The sequence below is a fragment of the Cebus imitator genome, unplaced genomic scaffold (genome assembly GCF_001604975.1).
Source record: "Cebus imitator isolate Cc_AM_T3 unplaced genomic scaffold, Cebus_imitator-1.0 Scaffold195, whole genome shotgun sequence".
Taxonomy (NCBI): Eukaryota; Metazoa; Chordata; class Mammalia; order Primates; family Cebidae; genus Cebus; species Cebus imitator.
The window spans coordinates 3,635,123-3,657,226 of record NW_016107510.1 but is presented as its reverse complement, the minus strand read 5'-3'; the positions used below and the strand labels follow the sequence as shown (position 1 = coordinate 3,657,226).

Sequence of the window (22,104 nt, the reverse complement as noted above, 5' to 3'; positions counted from 1 at the left end):
CGTGCCTGTAATCCCAGCTACTCAGGAGGCTGAGGCAGGAGAATTGCCTGAACCCAGGAGGCGGAGGTTGCGGTGAGCCGAGATCGCGCCATTGCACTCCAGCCTGGGTAACATTAGTGAAACTCCGTCTCAAAAAAAAAAAAATAATAATAACAATAAAAACTTTTTTTTGAGAACTAAAGTTTGATTTCCAGTATGTCAGTATTGGTATCTGTTATTATTTTTATTACACATTATGCCACTAGAGACTTTATATTTTCATTCCCCAAATGATTATTTACCTATTATTTCATTTTATTTTTGTATCATCCCCATGAGGTAGAGCCTGAGGAAATGGGCCCATATATATTTTTATTGCTAAGTTAGTACATAGATACTAATTGCAGAAACAATCTGTTCAGACCACAGAGCTTTGGTACTGATTGTTATTATGGTTTAGTACAGCCATTATAACTTACAGTAGACATCCTATATCATAAAACATTTTGAAATATACTATATGTATAACTTTCTTAGCCCTCATAAATGAACAAGAACATTTTAAAATGAGCTGCAATTAAAACATTCTGTTTTACTAGTTTAAAACATTTCTTTTGGATTTTTCTTTGAAATTTGGAAGAGAATGACAGCCAGGAATACCACACAATTTTCTCCTCTAGCTAATAAGACTATTCTGTGCATTAATATATATAAATTTATTCTATAATTTCTTTCTATTATGAAACAATTCAAATAGAAAGCTCAATGTGCCTTCCTAAGATTCATGGTGTAATTTATCATGAGGTAAGGATATCATACTGTACCCTTTCAATCTAACTTTAATTTTGGTTTCCAAACAATATATATCTCTTTCAAGGTTAAAAGCACTGAAAGTACACATGAACACTAAGGAAAATTTTAAAATTTCCTGAAATGCATTAGCCATCCTATTTATATAACAAATATCTTGTTTGTTTATGATGATCTACATCATTAATCCAGATAAATAAATGGTGAAGTGAAGGGAGCTGGGTTTGCTGTGTTGTCCATTGCCCAGCAACCAACGGTTACAAGTGTTTTGCAGCAGAGCACTGCTGCAAAGACTCACGAGCTTTTGCAGCATATGCTACTTTCTATATCTATATTGATCCAGGCAGAAAAGTCTAAGAACTCACACTTACTAATGGTTAGCTGGGCAAGTTTGAGGTGTTTACTTTTTAAAAATGTTACTTCACTAAAATATTAATGTTTGTCACAATTAGGGTAGTAGGTACACAGAGGCTAATAAGCATAAATGTCTACCAAGTTAATTCTATGCTTTTAGTCTGTAAAGGCCATTTTTATGAACTTGGAAAAAATTATAACAGTAATATATGCTTATAATAGATTATAATGTAAAATAATATATGTATAAAAGAAAAACTAAAACTAAAAATGTTCTTCCTATTAATTCCCTAGTTCCATCTTCTAAGTTAACAACCCTTTAACAGATTACATGTTCTTCTTTATTATTGAAAGCATTTCTCAGAATGAATTGTAAAGTAACTATAGATGTGATCACAGCAAAAAAAACTTCCTTGAAACAAATTTTATAAATGGCATAAAAACATGTAATATGAGAAAAATGATAAAATCAAATTTTTTCTATCAACCTAGTATATCATTACTAATGATAAAAATCAAGTATCTTTTAAAACCTATAATCATCTTTATTCTATTGTTGGAGGTTATTTCTCTTATATGTTTTACTTATATGCTTTTTGGGGAAATAATATCATGGCAATATTTCATGCTTGATATAAATAGTAACAGGCACTTTATTTTTGAGATAGATGAGCCTCTTTAAGTTGAAAAACATACTTGTAGGCATATGCATAAGATGCTGCTTAGCATCTCAGCCAACAACTCTGTTATTCAGTAGATGTGCACTTAGAGTACCTATTCTGAATGCTTGATGCTATGCAGTGTTTGTGCCACAAATACGCTGAAGATACATGCTCTTTCGTTGTCAACCTGTCCCATGACTGTGGTAAGTCACTACCTTTTAGAGTCTCAGTTTCTTCATTATTCAATAATTCCTAATTATTCAAGCAGTTATTATGTGAAACAATAATAACAGATAATGGGCATATTTCCTGCCTTTACCATCAGAGCTTACTTGTCTTTGATATTCTTTAGCGGATACAGTGAAAAGTCTGAAGACAAGATAGATACATTTACTATGTTGACTGACATTAATAAATGTTTGGGAGGGAGGGACTTATGTCCAAGAGTAAGTGAATACAGCAGCTTCTGTGGCGAGGCCCTCTGAGCAATTTGGAATAATTTACGAAGGAAATGTCGTTTGGACATTCAATAAAAGTGGTACCCTTATCTTCTATTATTTAAGAAGAAGTGCTGCATTATACTTCTCCTAAGTCCTCCTTCTCCATAAACTAGCTAGACTGAGCCAATAAATCAACCTTTCAAATTTTTCTATGTACAAAAAGTAATTAATATCTACTCTCCTTTCATAATCAAAAACATTTTTAGTTAGCAGTTATTATGTGAAGCAATACAACGAATGATACAGCTTTCCTCATTAGTCTCCCAAACAAAAACTCTAAATGTGTTCCCTTTAAAGTTAAAAAAAACACTGTAAAAACAAAGTTCTTTTTCCTCTGAGCCCAAAGCTGAAGACGATGATACTGTCCACAGATACTGATGTTTCTTATGGCCATATTCACAGAGATTATTATAAAATTATGAAATTTGAGCTACTTATTCTTGGTCTTTTATTATAAAACATATTTCATTTTGAAAATGAGACAAGGCTAAGTGTTAAAAGATAGAGTTGAAGCTTAGGCAGTTCAAGAACTATTTCCTACTCAGAAACAGTTCATTATAAATTATGTTTCTGTTTATTATAGAAAAACAGTATTAACATGCAAACCAACACATCAATCAACTCATATCATATAATCCAGTGGTTCCCAAAGTGTATTTTTTGGAACACTGATTCTATATGATAGTATTTACATAAAAGAAGTTTCTATAATCAAATAATTGTGAAAAATGCCAGGCTAAATAAGGTAATATGGTGTTTTTTTCCCAATTAGGATTCCCTTTTTTTTTTTTTTTTTTTTTTTTTTCCCTTTTTTCCCAGGCTTGAGTGCTATTTTTTTTTTTTTTTTTTCCGCAACCTCCTTTTTTTTTTTTTTTTTGGCCACCTGCCCCTTCATTGGGATTTCTATGTTACTTTACAAATTTTAAGTAGAGAACATATTATGCTGAGTTTCCTCAGCATATTTGACCAGAGAATTCTTTGTTGATTTGGAGCATCTGACAGAATTACCGTTACACAGCATGCATTTGGAACATGCTGGCATATCCTCTCCTGTAAGATCAGTTCCCAAAAATCAAAAATGATCCCTATATTCCTTACAGTCTCCCTTTTCACGTGTTCCCCTGTATCCTGTCCCCTTCACTTCTTCCTTTTTAAACTGCTATAATAAAGTTCCCTGGTCTCCTTTCCTCCACCCTCTTCTGTACCTTGTCTAACAGTGAACTTCCCCAAATTTCTATTTCCCACAGGTCACTCTGATGAAAAGCCTTTCTACTGTGTGTGTGTGTGTGTGTGTGTGTGTGTGTGTGTGTGTGTGTGATCTGCTTTTTCAGTGCAAGTCTAATTATTTGCTCTTTTTTCAGTTCTCCAATAAGAATCTTTTGGAGGCAGACTGTCAGGGTTTGAATCCTGCATGTGTCCTTTACCACAGAGTGATCTTGGGTATTAGTTACTTCAGCTGTAATATGGGGATAATGATGGCATATACATTAAGGTCTTTTGAGGATTAATTTGTTAATACATGTAAAGTGCCTAGAACGACGTCTGGCATAACACGTTAGCTGTTATTTCATGGTAGGTAGATTGGGTCTATCTAGCAGGTGGGCCCAGCTTCATTGACATCAGACAGAACCCCGTGCTTCGAAGGGTCCTGTGTTTGGGGTTTAATGTTCTGTGTTTGCTGTCTAGAAATTCCTAATGATTTCATTATTGAATTTATGTTCTGTGAGTGAAGTTTGTGGGGACAATGAAGTATGTGTGGACCTGAGGGAGTGTGTGGGGTGCTGGCTACTATGCAGTCCTGTCCTCTGGCCTGTAGGTTGGGTAGTTCACACTTGCTCTGCCATACTCTAGGGCTTCAGCCCTCAAGGCCTCCCAGTCTCCTCTCTCCTTCCTCAGTGACTAGTGACTGCTATTGCTTTCTGCTTAGTTCAGGGCCTGGGTAAGGGTATAAAAAGGGTTAGGGTTGACTCATGGCATCTTAAGGTGGGACATGGAGGCAGCTGTCCTGACCCGAACTGGCAGTGCCTCAGGATGTTTGGTGGGTGACTGGGCAGGGAAAAGCTTCTTGTCCACCTCCCATCCAGGTACCTACCACATTTCAGCATGCAGGCTACAACAGCCATCCAGAGAGGCCTGTGGGAGGGTGATGCCTGGCTCAACTTCCCCCTTCTGGTGACCACAGCCCATCAGCTCAGTGGCTGACAAGAGCAAAAACCTGATACTTAATGGGCTGCTGTGTCCCAAATTGTGGGGTAAGACACCCCATACCTATGTCTTGTGAAGTCTGTGCTAAGTATCCCTGTGCCTCAAGAAGTATGACCTTAATTAGCAAATAAATACAGCAGTACAGGTGGAGAAAGGGAGAAAGGGGGAGAGAGAGGGAGAGAGTGACAGAGAGAGAGGTAGACACCTTTGGAGAAAAGGAAAAGGTTCATATTTTAGTACTTTTAATGGCAAGTTTTCTGGTCTTCTGAACCACAGGACTCACATTTTCATTTTCATTGGGCCCTGCAAATTATGTAGTCATTCTGCCTGCAAGGCTTACTTTCTTCCACAGAAGGTTTTTACAACTTTTACTAGGTATTTTCTCTGAGAAGTCACAGATGATTGGTTATTAGACTATCTGAATATAGACAATGGCAATTGTAAACATCATATATAAATTTTAAAATGTATAATTAAAAGAACTCATACTAGCTCAAAATTTCCAAGATTACCATTCTCTTTATTCCACACAGTGGAAATCAAGTACTGCCTCCTTCTTCCTGAACTCTCAAGTATTAATCATTTGTGTTTTTGACAAAAGAATGAACAGTGAAAACAGACAATAACAACAAAAATGATACATTGAGAGTTTTCTGTGGGAAGTTTTCTCTTACTTCCAATGGCCAGGTTGGATAGATGTGCTTTTATCTGAGGAATATTGCAATTATTTAATATTTGACATATTATATATGTTATGTATGTTTATCTAATAATGATATAAATTACCATTAAGTTATAATTTTTCACCCAAAATATCGATCAGTATTTTCCACAACAAATATTGTGGAAGCTGCTGGCCACAGGGCTGTCTATCAGGCTGCTGTGGGTACATAATAAAAGTGGGGAAGGCAATGGAGAGGGCTACAGCATCAGTCAGGGAGTAAGCAGTAAAGCTGATCTCATTAGCATTACAACAGGTCATAAGTTATTGCCAATTATTTAAGTTATAAAGACGGTAAGATCAAGCCTGAAAAGCATACAAAAACAAAATAAATGTATCATGAAGTCTATGAATTATACACATTTTCAGTTGGTAATGTTTTGGTTTTTTCATTTCAATATCATTTTCAATTGAACCACTTTATCTGAGAAATGATTTGCTCATTTATATTTTCTGATTGATTAATGTCCCCAGGGTCCTGCCAAATTTGAATCTACTACCCCCAAAATTCCCCATGACAAGACCTGCCACTGCTTCAGAAGTGTGCTGAATGAAAGGAGGCAAATCCAGATTCCAGCTGAGCAGTCAGGAAGCATCATCATGGGTTGAATGGAAAATCAGGAGTTGAATACACAGTTTTAGAAAACACATTAAAACAAACAAACAAAAAAAACCAAGATAGTTAAAAATTCTAACAAACCAAAATTAGTGTTGTGATACAGTACTAATGATATTTGTAGTTAGAACCTATGTTATAGTTCATGATCTTATAATTTTCTATTTCTTTTAATGGCAACAGGTTAATATCCACAAGGAAAATCATGCATACCAAAATCAAAAGGAACCTATTGGCATAAGGCATCTTGGCATCACACTAGTTTTACGCACGCTGACATGTCAAAAGCCTTGAAACAGAAACTTCAGAACCTCCTCATGAATGCTGAAGGCAGCTCATTGACTTCATACTAGCTCAAAAGTACATCTTTCCAGGGATGGCATTCAACCACACAATCAACAAAACTGGCAAACAAAGCTTGAATATGTACTTGGCAGTTGAAGTCTTAAAGCAGAACAACATATAAGGCAGCTTCCAAAGCTGCCAAGTTTCAAATAAGAATCCAAGACTCTAAATACAAAATAGGGAGTAAGGCACATTTTGAATAGCAATTTTGACTGATGGGGCAGAGTGAGCAAATTGAGCTATAGCCCCATTCCTGTATCATGATCACAAACTCCCCTGGCCTGTCTTCTTAGGCTGGGCAAGAGAGCAAAGGGAACATGATTTCATTCCATCTGGTACTTGGCACTTATCTTCCTTTTGCTTTATCTTGCAGTGCGAATATGCTCATGCCCTGGTGTCCTCTCCAATTTTTCTTCCTAGCTATGCTGTTCATGTTTCTTAAGAGCAAGGATTGTGCACAGTATGTCACACTTAGTACCACTCACTGGTGGACATTTAAGAAGGATAATTTAAACGTTTGGTTGGGATAACTTCAATTGATTACTTAGTACTCCTCTCAGTTAAGGCATAAGTTTCAGTGAGTTCAAATTCTACCAGAAAACTTAAAAGGTTGCAAAGTTTTACTATTCCTTACCAACTACTCCTTTGCTAAGCAACTGAGAGACTTTTATTCCCTTTATCTATTTTTTGGGGCCTTACTATAGTATAAGGGTGCTGGAATGCATACCTGCATCAGCGGGTTACCACTTCAGTACAATTCAAGCAAAACAATTTGAAAAAGTGCCAAACTATCTAGGGATTGGGCAGACAATAGTGACCCTTCATGATTCCATGAATAATGTAAACAGGGAACATATTGCCGAGGTCAAAGGAAAGTTAAAGTAATTGCCTAGAAAGAAAAAGAGGTGTAAGATTTTAGGAGGACAAACAGCATTTGAAATGGAGATCATATTGTTTACATAATAAGTTCCGAGTTTTCGTTTTTCCAGTGCCAAGACTGTGTTAATTACAATTATTTATCTTAAAGGTATCTGCAGTCACAGAACTGTGGTGAAAATCTGTGCCTAACTCTTCCCGTCTGCTTGAATAAAAATAGATGATGTAGTAGTCACTATAACTTCCCTTCATCAAAAGTATGTCAGAACTTTTAACACAAAAAACACTCGGAAAAAACAGGTGGGGCACGGTGGCTCATGCCTGTAACCCCAGCACTCTGGGAGGCCGAGGTGGGTGGATCACGAGGTCAGGAATTCAAAACCAGCCTGGTAAAGATGTTGAAACCCTGTCTCTACTAAATAAAATAAAATAAAATAAAATAAAAAATTAGCTGGGCATGTCGCGTGCATCTGTAATCCCAGTTACTCAGGAGGCTGAGGCAGAGAATTGCTTGAGCCCGGAAGGAGGAGGTTGCAGTGAGCTGAGATGGCGCCACTGCACTCCAGCCTGGCAACAGAGCAAGACTCTGTCTCAATAAAAAACAAACAAACAACAACAATAACAACAAAAAACCCCAAAGCTTTTAACAAAAGGTCATTCTAGTGATTATGTAGTGGTGTCGTCTCATTATGATTGTTCCCAATATTTTATTGTGAAAAATTTCCAACATATAAGAGAATATGCATTTATATAATACCTAGATTGTACAAGTAACTGCTTTCTACACTTGCTTTATCACCTCTCTAAAGATCTATCCACATTCACCAATCACTAATTTGTGGTGAATTTCAAAGAAAGTTGCAGACATCAGTATATTTTACCCCTAACCACTTCAGCATGCATATCATTAGCTAAGTCAGTATTTGTTCATGGTTCTTTTTTAAAAAATAGGTTTACTGAGATATAATTCACATGCCATACAATTCACCCTATAGTTCTTTTTTACATAAAAACATTTAGTAAAGAAAACATAGAACATTTTTTTTTCCTGTCATTATTGTATGTATCAGATAATACTTGTGGCTTTCAGATCTGCTGATAAACAAAAAGCTACAAGTTTTGGAAAAATCAAATCTTCAACTTTGGAAAAGACCACAGACTCTTCCTTTAACCCTAATAAAATTAGAAATTTCATTATTAGAATGATAACAACATAATTATAAACAAACCTCAACTTCAAATCTGAGTCATTAAGACAAATGATGTTTCACCTATAACCATTCCACTAAACTCTACTACTATAGGCCATGGATCCAAATACTTTAAACTACCACAGTTTTATGCCTATTTATAGGTACAGATTGTATTTTCTTTCTTTCTTTCATTGAGATAGGGTCTTGCTCTGTCACCCAGGATAGAGTGAAGTGGTGCAATCATGAAGTGGTGCCTCCCAGACTAGCTGGGACCAGAAGCACACACCACTACACCTGGCCAATTTTTAAATTATTTGTAGAGAGGAAGTCTCACTATATTGCCCAGGCTGGTCTCAAACTCCTGGGCTCAAGTGATCCTCCCACCTTGCTCTACCAAAGTACTGGGATTACAGATGTGAGCCACTGTGCCCAGACTGTATTTTCCAAATATAACTGTACAGTATCACCCATTCCATATGCTCTTGTACATTGTGACTGTGCTCCTCCACCATTAAGTGTCAGGGCTTAATTTTTCTCCCCATGAATCTAAGTGACCTTGTGATTGTTCTAATCAATAAAGTGTGGCAGATGTGATAGCTTTGTCACTTTTGAGACGGGTCATAAAAGGTAATGCACATTGTTTACTATAACACTAGCTTCTGGAGCCTAAGCTGCCACCTAAATAGTTTGACCATCATGTAAGATGAGACCACCATGCTGTGAGGAAGTCCAGGCCACATGGAAAGGCTATACACAGGTGCTCTGGAAGACAGCTCCAGTTGAGGTCCCAGTGGACAGTCAGCATTAACAATTAGATAGGTCAGTAAAGACACTCCTAGTTGATTCCAAACTTTAGCCATCAAATTTTTCCAACTGAGGGCCTAGATAACATGGAAGAGTGAATCCAACAAGCATGCCTGCTGTTCCCTATACAAGTTCCTGACCCACAAAAACCTTGAATGTAATAAGATGAGTGTTTTCCATAACTATGTTTTGGGGTGGTTTAATACACAGCAATAATCACCAGAATAGCCCTTCTCTACTTCTCATTCAGCAAAGCAAACCAGAAAGCACCACTGTTTAAAAAAGAAATACAACTTTTTCTTGGACAGATGTATCTGCATATAGAAAATATTTTCAAGATATCACGTCAGATGGTTAATATTAAGGTCTATATTTAGATAGGTAGAAATGTTATAGAGTATTGCTCTAGGAATTTCATGATGTTTGTCAGTTCCCCAGCTACTGGTTTGATAGTAACGCTATTCGCCTATATTCAGAAATAAACATAGCCTAAAGTAGCATATATGAAAAAGGGGTTTTAGGAGCTGGGCTCAGTGGCTCCTGCCTGTAATCCCAGCACTTTGGGAGGCTGAGGCAGGTGGATCACTTGATCAAGGAGTTTGAGACCAGTCTGTGCAACATGAGACCCAGGTCCATTAAAGAAAGGGTGAGGTTTAGTTGATTGTAAGCTCAATATGAGTCAACTATGGATGTGGTTATCAAAAAACTAATATATTCCCAGGTCCATAAATAGAAGCACTATGATAATGTCACTTTTTTCAGAAAAATGCTTTTAAATGTATAAAATACCTTGCATTACAAAGGAAACAAATGTCACTGAAATGTTACCGAATAATAAATTCATTTTTTATATAACCATCTATTTGTATATTTTTATTAGCCATTGAATAACAAGAATAGCAGTGGGCCTAATACTAATATATGATAAAGGAGAACAGTAATTCTTTGAGACTGTAATAATTATATGAAAAAGTCTGTGATTTCTATTAATGACAATCACACTTACTGCTAACGTGACTGTGGTTTGTTGTCTATATTCATAACGAAGAAAATGCTACATTTCAATAGGAGATTAATAAAAATAAGCATGCATATTTCTCTTCAACCCAAGTCCCTGGAACTCCTAAATTCTATCCACAGGCTCTTTTGTTCTTAAATCCCTTCAATTCCTTCATTTATCTATGATTCCTCAGGCTTATAGCATTTGTGACCTCCTCATTCATTTTTTTTTTTTCTGCTGCCATATTAACAAGTTGGGGAGAAAATTTAGAATAAAAGATGCATAAGACCACTGGTTTGAGCAACTGTTTTATATTTAGAACTGTTCATTATCTTCTCACCAGTCAATAGCATCTCATCCATTATTCCAGGCCTACTTCAGATCCTACTTTTTCTAGTAATGTAATACGATCCATAAGAATTCTCTTTTCTCTGAATTCTTTTTGCACTTGGGATCAATTTACCCTTATTTTAGCACTTAATTTGTCTCTATTTCATTCATTATCAGTTTTGTCTTCTCACCTAGATGGGGAGGTTTATAAAAATTGAGAGTGTTTGCTATTTTGCATTTCCAAAGCATACTGCTAGATACATTGCAGATACTTGATATATCCCTGTACAACACTTATCCTATTGGTAATATTGTCCAGCTATGCAAATCACCTATGTTGCAGTGGGAAGCTGAAACTCCACATATTATTTCTTACTATCACTGTCAACTACAAGGGATCACCGATGGGCTACACACAGTATATCCTTGATATTAATACTACTTATGTGATACCTATGTGACAGATACTCTTCTAAGCACTTTGAATATTAATCTTCTCATCAACTCCATGATATAGGAACTATATGTATCTTCATTTTACAAATGAGAAAACTGTGGCATAGACAAATTAGTAAAGACACAGAATGTAAAAGCAGATATTCTTTTCCAGAGCCAGTGTACTTAACTACTACACTCATGATCTTCATCAATAAAGAACTAGGCTGAGCACAATGGCTCATGCCCACAATCCCAGCACTTTGGGAAGTTAAGGCAGGGGAATGGCTTGAGGCTAGGAGTTTGACATCATCCTGGGCAACATAGTAAAATCATGTCTCTACCAAATAAATAAATGAGCTAGACATGGTGGCATGTGACTGTAATCAGGAAGGGAGGCCGAGGCAGGAAGATGGTTTACAGCTCAGGAATTTGAGGCTTCTGTGAGCTACAATCATGCTACTGCACTCTTGCCTGGGTGACACAGCGAGGCCCTGTCTCAAAAACAAACAAACAAACAAACAAATCTCCTTGTATTAATATAGATCTCTAACTTTACATGAAATCACTGGTCTGAGAATTAGCTTTTCTTCTGCTAAACTCCTATATCCTTTGACTGTGTAATCATTAACTCAGCCCTTGTACTGTTTGAATTTTATTTCAGTAAAGCAGTTACCATCTATTGAGTGCTTGCTCTGTGTTAGATACTAGGCTAAGTGACTTAATGTATTGTTAATCTTTGTAACAACCCAATGAGGCAGGAAAGGAAACCTAGGCTCACACATAAGCAGTGAAAGGTTAAGCAGTAAAAGAGCAAGGATTCTAAACTAAAACTGACACCAGAATTCATGCTTTAAAACACTTATGCCATGTGTTTAGCCTTATTTCTACAACTAGATTACAAATTCCTTGAAGGCAGGGATTATGTCTCATACTTGCTTGTTGGTTCCACAATACTTTGAATACCTGATCTAATATTTAAAAATTGTTTCCTGATTGATACAACTGACATTTCACACAATTCATCGTCTGTAACATCAGCGCATTGGTATCTCTCAGTAACTGTGTGCATGTCTTTTGGGAAGCTATCTACATTTTTCCAGCTTCGGATTCTTAATTTTAAAAGGAAAATACAGCTAACAATAGGAATGCTTAAATATTAAAAAGTAATCATATCTGTAACATTTATTATAGTGTCCACCACATATGAAGTAATCAACTAATGCTGGCTTCTTAGTCCCTTCTTTGAAGAACAGTTTTTTGGCCATGTCCACAAAGACTGATTTTAGTAAGCATTTTTTATAAAAATGATCATATTTGGTTGTACAACTGTAATTTATAGCATTTCGTCTAATTTCTCTTTCTTTTTTTTCTCAAATTCAGCAAAAATGATAAATATTAGCTTATTTTAAATCTGAGAAAGAGTTGCCATCTGAGCCAATGAAGTAGTTATTCTGTCTCTATGATCTATCATAGTGGTTACTGATGAGTAAAAATAAAAGAAATGTGTGGTAGGCAGAATAACAGTCCTCAAAAGATGTCTACACCATGGTCTTTGGAACTTGTAATATGTTACCTTTCATGGCAAACAGGAATTAAGGTTAAAGATAGAATTAAGGTTGTTGATTGGTTGACCTTAAAATAGGGAGATCTTGATTTATTTGATTGGGTCCAATATAATTACAAGGATCCTTAAATGTGAGAGAGGCAGGAAAAAACCCAGAGAGTTGGTAACATAAGAACTCAGCCCAATGTTGTTCACTTTGAAAACAGAGGAAGAAGCCATGAGCCAAGGAATGTAGGCAACCTCTAGAAGCTGGAATAAGCAAGAAAATAGCTTCTTCCTTGGATCATCCAGGAATGTAGCTATGCTGACCCCTTGACTTTAGCCTGGAAGAGTAATTTTGGACCTCTGCCTGCCAAAACCGTAAGAAAATGAATTTGTATTGTTTAAGCCACTAAAATCATAGCAATTTTTCACAGCAGCAATAGAACCTGGTACAGCATGTAAATTCCACAAATTTGGAATTGTGTAAAAACAAATATGGTTTTAAACAACTTTTAAGTAACAATGAGTAACAACAGTGACATTTCTCTTGACTGTACAGGGAGAAGTAAAATGAAATATAGTAAACATCATCATTGCAGAGTCATTACTAACATTTACTTAACTAGCTGGGTTAGAAATAAAAAAATTTTCTTTGCAATTTATATTTTAGTCACTAGAATGTCCTTCTGTTTGTGAACATAAGAACACTTATGTTTTTTTTTTTTGAGATGGAGTCTCACTTTGTCACCCAGGCTGGAGTGCAATGGTGCAATCTTGGCTCACTGCAACCTCTGCCTCTTGAGTTCAAATGATTCCCGTCTCAGCCTCCTGAGTAGCTGGGACTACAGGCGTATGCCACCACCCTTGGGTAATTTTATTATTTTTTTTTTAGTAGAGATGGGGTTTCACTGTGTTAGCCAGGATGGTCTCGATCTCTTGACCTCGCGATCTGCCTGCCTCAGCCTCCCAAAGTGCTGGGATTACAGATGTGAGCCACAGTGCCCAGCGAACATAAGAACATTATAAGGAAATAATTTTAATTACAAGAGAGATTTTTGTTTGGATAAAAAGAAGGTATTTTTCATTCTATCATTATCATGCCTAAAATACAACCTTGGCTAATTAGTACTAAAATGTATTGTCTGGCTCTCAAATTCCTACATCTTACCAAACTTAAGTAGTTTTACATTCAAAATGAAATTTATGATTAATCATACAGTGCTGGTCTTTTCTATACCATTACAGACACTGGTCACCCCTAAATCTCTTATAATATTTCCACTCTGCTTGGAATGTTCTTTCTCTTCTCTGTCCATTCAGCACAAACTGTCCTTCTCTAAGCATTTATAGCATTCATCTTCTCTAACTACATTTTAGCTTCTATCACACATTACTGTTTGTTATTGGCATTCCAATCATTATATTGCAGATTTGTAAGTTTAGTTTCCGTGTTATCTCATTGAGGAGAGAAGATGGTTGATGGGTCCATAGGGGTTCATTATATTATTGTCTACTTTTGTGTATGTTTGAAATTTTCTATAACAAAAAGTTAAAAATAAATAAACTTGGGTAGGTACTCTTCTATCAATAAAGCTTTCTTTCAATGTCTAGGTTTCTCCTTGCCTAGCACTGTAAGGTTGGTGGAATTCAGTTTGCCTCTTAAGTTACACCTCTTTTGGATGAGGAGACATAACATAAATATATAAAAATATGATGCTAAAAGGGTCATGGCCTTATTCAATATTGATAGATCTCTATAAATTAGAGTAAATCATGCAAGATAAAACTTTCACGATTGCTCAGTAAAGGGAAGTGAAAATAATTTAACTCACTGGTCAACTGTTTGCATAATCTTTATACTTTGAAATCATTGCTTCAATGTTATTGATACAGAATTCCTTGTTAGCATATTTCTGGCAAGAAATGATTGAGGCAGAAGGTTTTTATCAACATTTGATAAAGAAAAAGTTAGAATCAACAGTAAAACTTACCATTGCTAGTTTATACCATAAAGTATTAACAACACAAAATGTTAATTAATTTCTAATTCTCTATTCTATTATTTAGATTTCATGAAGGTTGATTGGACTTGATCCATCATTTTACGGAAAATTAATTATTTCAAATACATGCGCCACTTTATGCAACCTGCCTGATTTGCATTGAGGAAAATTCAGCAGAAGTAATTGAGGCACAAGCAAATACTGGCACTGACTGAACTCAATTTTCATTCCAAATTTCTGCAAAATCCCAAGGCACAACAATATCAGATGCAAGGGGGAAAACAAACAAAAGCAATGTGAAAAGGGAACATGAAGAGAGAATATTACAAGAATCAGAGAACAAAGGGATTGCAAAACTATTTTAGTGCCATAGATGAGCAGTGAGGGCTTCATTCAGGCAAGGTGGAATAAGATATCATATGGCATCCTGACAATTGATGTCTTCATTTAAATGTAAGAATTTACATTCTAATTAGAAAGAATTTACATCTTAATCAGAGGCAGCTGTATTATCTTGTTACTGTTTTTTTCAAAGGTAATGAACTAAAGTACTGCTGTGCTTTTTCAACCAGAAACTAAATAGACAGCATCCAGTGTTATTTTATAGCTTACCTGCTGTAAGCTGTTATTAATATTTTCAAAGATTAAATTCTAACCAAAATCTCTTAAAAATGAAAATTGTATTTGACATCACTAGAATAGTATGATAAAGACATTTAAAGTATTTAAACAAATCCTTTTGAACTTGTATTTTCAATGTACTTATTTATCAAGCTAATGGAAGCCTCTTAGGATTTATTAATATAATATTGTTTTCATTTAGAGTGATGTAGAAAAGCTACGAATGCAGATATGTATTATACTGGATGAAACCTGGTTGCTCTCAAATTTACCTTTGGTTACAGGAGATCATTTACTAAATACAAAACTTTACCTTATTAAGAAATTTAAGTTAACAAAAATTCTTTTTTACTTCAATGATATTTAACAGGGAAAAGATAACGTACTTAAAACAGAGTATTTTCAGTGAATTTTATGCGATTTCGTTACTTCCACTTTAATAACATTTAAAAATGTAATGCTTCACAAACGTACACAATTCTGCTGGTGTCTAGGATTGCCATAGTTAGTGAAATTAAAGGAAATAATGCATTCTAATTTGTATTGTTCTATTCTAGGTTGTTTATAATGATGGTAAGTAGGCCTAAGTATTGGTAGTTATTGATATCTTTGCAAAATCAAGCCCATAATTCATATGACAATCAGCATGAGCTCACTGACCCATGGTTTAGAAGAAATTGGGCTTGGCCTAAAAGAAATCAAGCAGAAGAAAATTACAAGTGTTAATAAAAATGTAAAATGCCACCTTTGTCCCTAGCACTATGCATCTTTAGGTTATTGATACCTATTTTCATCAGCTGCATCATTAATAAGGGGTTGTAGTATAGCCAGTTGATAATTTGCAGGTTTATGATTTAATTCATTGGGTAATTTTTATTAAAGTGAAAAGAAAGAAAATAATAAAAAAACTAAGGCTTTACCTACTATTAATAGTTTATTAAATAGATGACTAATTTGGTTAGTTTGGTCAAAATATTTAAAAAATTTATAGTCTAAAATAAAGTGGAGGTAACATACTTATCTTTATCATCATACTGACTTTCTAAATCTATACATGTAAATGAAAAACATATAATATTCAAATGTGCTATATTTTACCACAAAAAAAAAAAAAAAAAACAACCCAGAATAATTTCCAGTACATTTTAAGAGATTAAATTAGTTTTAAGGCAGCATTTTCTTAACCTAGGCCACTCCGATGACAAAGAGGAGATAATTATTAGTTCACTAGTGCTTTTTCTTGTATTTCTACTAAAGACAATTTATAGAGGAAATGATTCAGATGGGTCTGACTGAATTGCTGGCTCTGAAAGATGGCTTTATACTGCTGTCAGAAGCCGTCAGCCCACTTTTGAAACATTTATTTGTCTATGGCTCTTCTGTGTATGATTTGTTATAAGGGCACTTAACACTACCACATAGTATACAAAGTGCCTTCATTTTCAAAAGTGTCCCAGATAAGTTTTTGATTATCTCTAGGTTTTATGGAACCTGTTTGCATTTCCATAAAGAATCTCTAAAAATAAAGTACATTTTGTTTTTTAAATGTATGTAACATCCAAGTGTAATATAAAATACTTTCAATTAGAGTATAACAGACTGCATGTATACCTTTATGAATATTCTACTTGGTCTCATAGTTACTGTAACCATAAATGTTCATATCCAATCTAAAAGAGCACAGTGAACTATAATATAAGACTCCTCTTGCTCTATATCTCTTGTTTCCCTAATCATTTTTGATTTGAACTGTCACAATTGTTTCCTAATTAGACTCTATGCTCATAGTTACCTCCCCACCTATTTCTTATTTCATGGAACTTACAGCCTAAAGTCATGGGTTCTAGTCTCCCCTATAATACCGTGAGCTCTATTACTTACATGATATAGTACTTATATGCTTGGATAGTTACATGAAAAGATATGGATTCTAACACTGATTATGTTACTCTCTGTGTCTTATTCTTCTCTGTATGCTGAAGAGGTATCCAAAGATCATTTATACTAAAGGACTCTTTTCCTCTGAAATTCAATAATTCTTACTCATAATGTCTACTTACTGTGTTTTAGTTATTCCATTTTTTTTTTTTTTTTTTGAGATGGAGTTTCTCTCTGTCACCTAGGCTGGAATGTAATGGCATGATCTGGGCTCACTGCAATCTCTGCCTCCAGGATTCAAGCAATTCTCCTGTCTCAGCCTCCAGAATAGGTGGGACTACAGACATATATCACAATGCCTGGATTATTTTTGCAGTTTTAGTGGAGATGGGGTTTCACTATGTTGGCCAGGCTGGTCTTGAACTCCTGGCCTCAAGTGATCTGCCCGCCTTGGCCTCCCAAAGTGTTGGGATTACAGGTGTGACTTACCACGCCCAGCCGTAATTTCATATCTATTAACACATCATTCTTCCCTCAACCTCAACTCAAATGTATTTATTGCCTCTTTCTTTTCATACAAACCCTATTCATTTTTCAAGATCTGTTTAAAATGTCTCCTCTCCATAGTGCTGCTCTGATAATGCCAGCCAACAATAATTTCCCCCTTATCTAACTGATGTATTCAACAAATATTTACTGAGTACCTACTCTGTATCAGGCACTATAGTAGGTGATGGAGATGCAGAGAATGAATAAAAGAAACATGGCCCCAGTACAAAAAGGGCTTATAATGTTGTGGGGAAGACAGATAAGAAACCAGCAACAAAGATTAAAGACTGTGATAAATGCAAGGAAGGCAACAAACAGCTTGCTGAGGGATGTACATTGTATATATGGCATGATCAGAGAAGGCTTGTTTCCTACAGCATTCTCAGTACATAGTAATAATTAATAATTTAATCTATTATTATCTTAAATTGGTATTTGACACATTGTGGTTATAAATTTTACTTCCCAAACTAGATTGTAGTAACAATGATAATTATTGTTTTGGCTAATATAAATTGAGTATTTAAAATGTGCCAGTTATTATACTAGGCAATTCATGTGTATTTTATCATTTAATCCTTAGAACAAAATAGGTATTTTTATTATTATCTTATTTTATTCAAGAACAGGAAATATGAACATAGAGTTAAATTAAGATACTTTCTTAAAGTCTATTAGTAAATGGCAGACTTAAGACTTAAATCCAAGCCTGAAGATACTGAAGTATGGTATATTAATTACCATTATCAACTCCTTCTTAGAGGGAGGGATCATATTTTATGGGATTTGTTATCATTACAGAGTAATAATCCTGTTCACATACTTAATAATTATCTGATAGTGAGTAACTAAATAAGTGAAACTTGGGTCTTTCAGTAAGTATTACACTTCCTTAGGAGCAGCTTTCCTGTTTTAGCATGAACTTAACTGGCCTCTGAAAACTAATCTTAGAAACAGAGACCCTTGGATTAAAAAGCCTATTTATAAGCATTTCAAATCTATAGTTTGCAATATGATGTATCATCACCTTGTTCCTGATACCAAGTTATATACATATACTTTCCTACTCAGGACCCTTGGTTCTGGGTAAACCTCATACCAGCAATTGTCTATTTTGAGCTTATATTCTTTCACTCAAGTGATTTTGACTCAAATACTAAAAATATTCAATGACAGGATGTATAGATCAGAGAGTTGTTACAGAATAGAAAATTTAATAAAATCAATTAATCATGGACCTCTTTTCATAAAGTTACAGCTAGATTTCAGATATTTTAAAGACGAAAAGGATGTGCTAATGACATTTTTACTTCAAGTAAAATATTGGATGTCAATAACAACTTTCCTTGCATAATTATTCAATTAGTTACACGAACAGTGGAAACTTTAGGCAACAGGTTATTCAAAGGAGCAGCTTAAAAAAATATATATACATATATTTGATTCAGAATATACTTCAGCATTATTTTTACTGTGGTTCCTTAGGAAGAAGTTAAAAGTTAGTTGATTTATTTAACTTACTTTACTGCTCAACTTTCTCACCGCTGGGTAAAACCGGCATCCTTTCTTAAAACATTCATACTGAGATAGTAGTTGAAATCCGAGCTTAACAAGTACCAGTTTATAAATTTATTGGTTCTCACTTTTCCTGGAACTCATTGATAACTTTTTGATTTCCAGATCTGGTCAGATTATGGTAAATACACATATTATTTAAATAAAAGGTCCTTAAGAAAAAGGTCCTTAGGCCAGCAAATGAGGTGTTAATGTCAATAAAAACTGATTTTTGAAACAGATAATCTTAAATGTGTAAAATACACTGTAGATAACTGAGAATTGGCTTTTAAAATTACGTTTTGGATGGCATATTGCTAAAATTGTGAAATACGAACTTAAATATCAAAGTTACATTTCAAGGGCTTAACATGAAAACCACCTGAGATGAAATACAACTCTGATGGCTTTGTTGTGGCTTAAGAACAGAGAAATTACCCAGAGGAACAACACTGAGCATAAAGAACAGAAAAGGAATGAGTCAAAACACTTTTCAGGTGAAAAAATGAGAAATTAGGCTAGGTGTGGTAGCTCACATCTGTAATCCCGGCACTTTGGGAGGCAGAGTCAGAAGAATCACTTGAGGTCAGGAGTTCGAGAGCAGCCTGGCCAACATAGTGAAACCCCATCTTTATTAAAAATACAAAAATGAGCTGGGTATGGTGGTGTGTGCCTGTAGTCCTCAGCTACTCAGGAAGCTGAGGCAGGAGAATTGCTTGACCTGGGAGGATGAGGTTGTAGTAAACCGAGACGTGCCACTGCACTCCAGCCTGGATGGCAGAGTGAGACTCTATCTCCAAAACATATAGATTAAAAACAAACAAGGAGAATGTAGGAATTAAATACAGTTACAGGTTTACTTATGTGTATTACTGACAGACATTCTTTAAAAATATAATTCAAGAGCAAGGATAATGATCCTAGGTAGGTACTGAATTCTTTAAAGGGACAAGGAAACCCACTGCTAGAATACAACTATTGACAATATTCATCTGAGAGCACACCCTGTCTGTCCTCTAGAATCCCTAGAGGCAGATTAAGATAGGCTATAGTAAAAAGAAATAAATACATTTATAATTCATATTCATCTCAAATGCAAAGAGCCTAATCAAGAATCATACAACATTAAAATATTTAAGTACCCTCAAATATTCAACAAACAGACTTATATCTAGTGAAATAGTTTATAAAGCACATAGAAAAAGACTCTACAGTAAAATTAATATCCTTAAATAGGTAAGATAGGCTATTAGGAAAATCAATGAGTTTAATGGAAAATAAGAATATTACTGCCAAAAGAAAAGTTTAACAGACTAACAGAAATGGACACAATTGAGTAAGGACTTAGTGAACTGGAAGATGACTGGGATTCCCCCAAGATAAATTCAAAAACCAAAGGAAATAAAATATTAGACAAAAGTTAAGACATATGGACACCAAATTCAGAAACTCCATTTGTCTTATAGGAGGCAAATATAGATCTCAGTGGAAATTTACTATGTTAAACGATGGACAGAGAAATAAAAGCAGCAGAAAAAAATACTTGACTAAAAATCTCTTCATAAGCTAGGAAACAGAAGGAGACATCTCTTGCCTGATATATGGGACCTACTGAATATTCAAAACAAGTATCTTTTCTAAGTGGTAAGATAATAAAAATATTACAATAAAATCAGCAACAAAGACTGATGGCCAATTTCAACAACATATTTAACATTATACTGTAAATCCTGGACAACACCAAAAAACATCACGAAGGAAGAGGCAAGTAATCATTATTTGTAGACAGTATGATCATGTATCTATAAAATCCACAAGACTCAACTGAGAAACTATTAGACACTAATGAGATGACACAATAAGGTGACTAGATGTAAAATGAACATTTAAGCATTAATGAGATAACTCAATAAGGTGACTAGATGTAAAATGAACACTTAAGCATTAATAAAAAAAAAAAAGTAATGGCAGGGCGCCGTGGCTCACGACTGTAATCCCAGCACTTTGGGAGGCCAAGGCAGGTGGATCACAAGGTCAAGAGATTGAGACCATCCTGCCCAGCATGGTGAAACCCCGTCTTTACTAAAAGTACAAAAATTAGGCAGGCATGGTGGCATGCGCCTGTAGTTCCAGTTTCTCCGGAGGTTGAGGCGGGAGAATCGCTTGAACTGAGGAGGTGGAGGTTGCAGTGAGCCGAGATTACACCACTGTGCTCCAGCCTGGCGACAGAGCAAGACTCTATCTCAAAAACAAAAACAAAACAAAACAAACAAACAAACAAAAACCCGAATAAGACAAAAGAAGAAATTTCATTCACAGTAGTTAGAAAAAAACTTACCAAATATTTAGGAATAAATCTGATATGAAATGTACGAAGACTATTGACTCCTTTCATAAATATTTACTGAACAGGTAATGGAAATACAAAGGAAAAAAAATAATGACAAGCTCATGGTACCTATACTTACAGAGTTTAAAAAGTACATTAAGGTTGAAGCCCTCATTCAAAGAGTCATACTGGTAAACATAAATAAACTGGTAAGTGCTATGAAGTTAATGATGCTTTGAGAGTATAAAAGAGGAGAAGTAAAAGGTTTCCCTGTAGAAGACATTACACTGGGAGCTGAGAAGGAATTATTTAGGTAGGGGCAAAATGTAAAAGGTATTCCAAGAAGACTGAATAGCAAAGGCCCTGTGGCAGAAGAGAACAATGACATTAAAAAAAAATTGAAACTAAAAGATAAAAGAATGCATGACAGATAGGCTGTGATAATGTCCCTATTTATTCTTGAAGATATACATGTCCTAATTCCTGGAACCGGTGAATGTTACTTTACAGGCAAGGAGGACTTTTCAGATGTGATTAGGGATCATGAAATGGGGAAATTATTGCCATAGGCCCACTGTAATCACAAGAGTTAGAAAGATAAAGGGTAAAAGTCAGAGCGGGCATGTGATGATGGAAGCAGAGGTTAGAGTGATGAGGCCACAAGTCAGCAAATGCTGGTAGTTTACAGAACGGGAAAATGGATTCTCCTGTAAAGGTTCCAGAAGGAACCAGTCTTGTTGATACCCTGACCTTAGTCCTTTGAGATCCTGACTGTGGACCTCTGACCTCTA

General features: G+C 35.3%; 1 protein-coding gene across 3 annotated transcripts in view; it reads right to left on the bottom strand.

The window, feature by feature from the left end:
• ELP4 (elongator acetyltransferase complex subunit 4) overlaps positions 1–22,104 on the bottom strand; it is a 255,060-nt gene that overhangs the window by 60,090 nt on the left and 172,866 nt on the right. Inside the window, exon 10 of one of the 3 annotated variants that reach the window (XM_037745229.1) lies at positions 3,185–5,808. The exons of the other annotated variants lie outside the window; for them this stretch is intronic. Within the exon in view, the coding sequence (XP_037601157.1) occupies positions 5,767–5,808 (42 nt within the window). The 3' untranslated portion in view covers positions 3,185–5,766. Of the gene's footprint in view, positions 1–3,184; positions 5,809–22,104 lie in introns of those variants that run through there. 3 annotated transcript variants of the gene reach the window in all.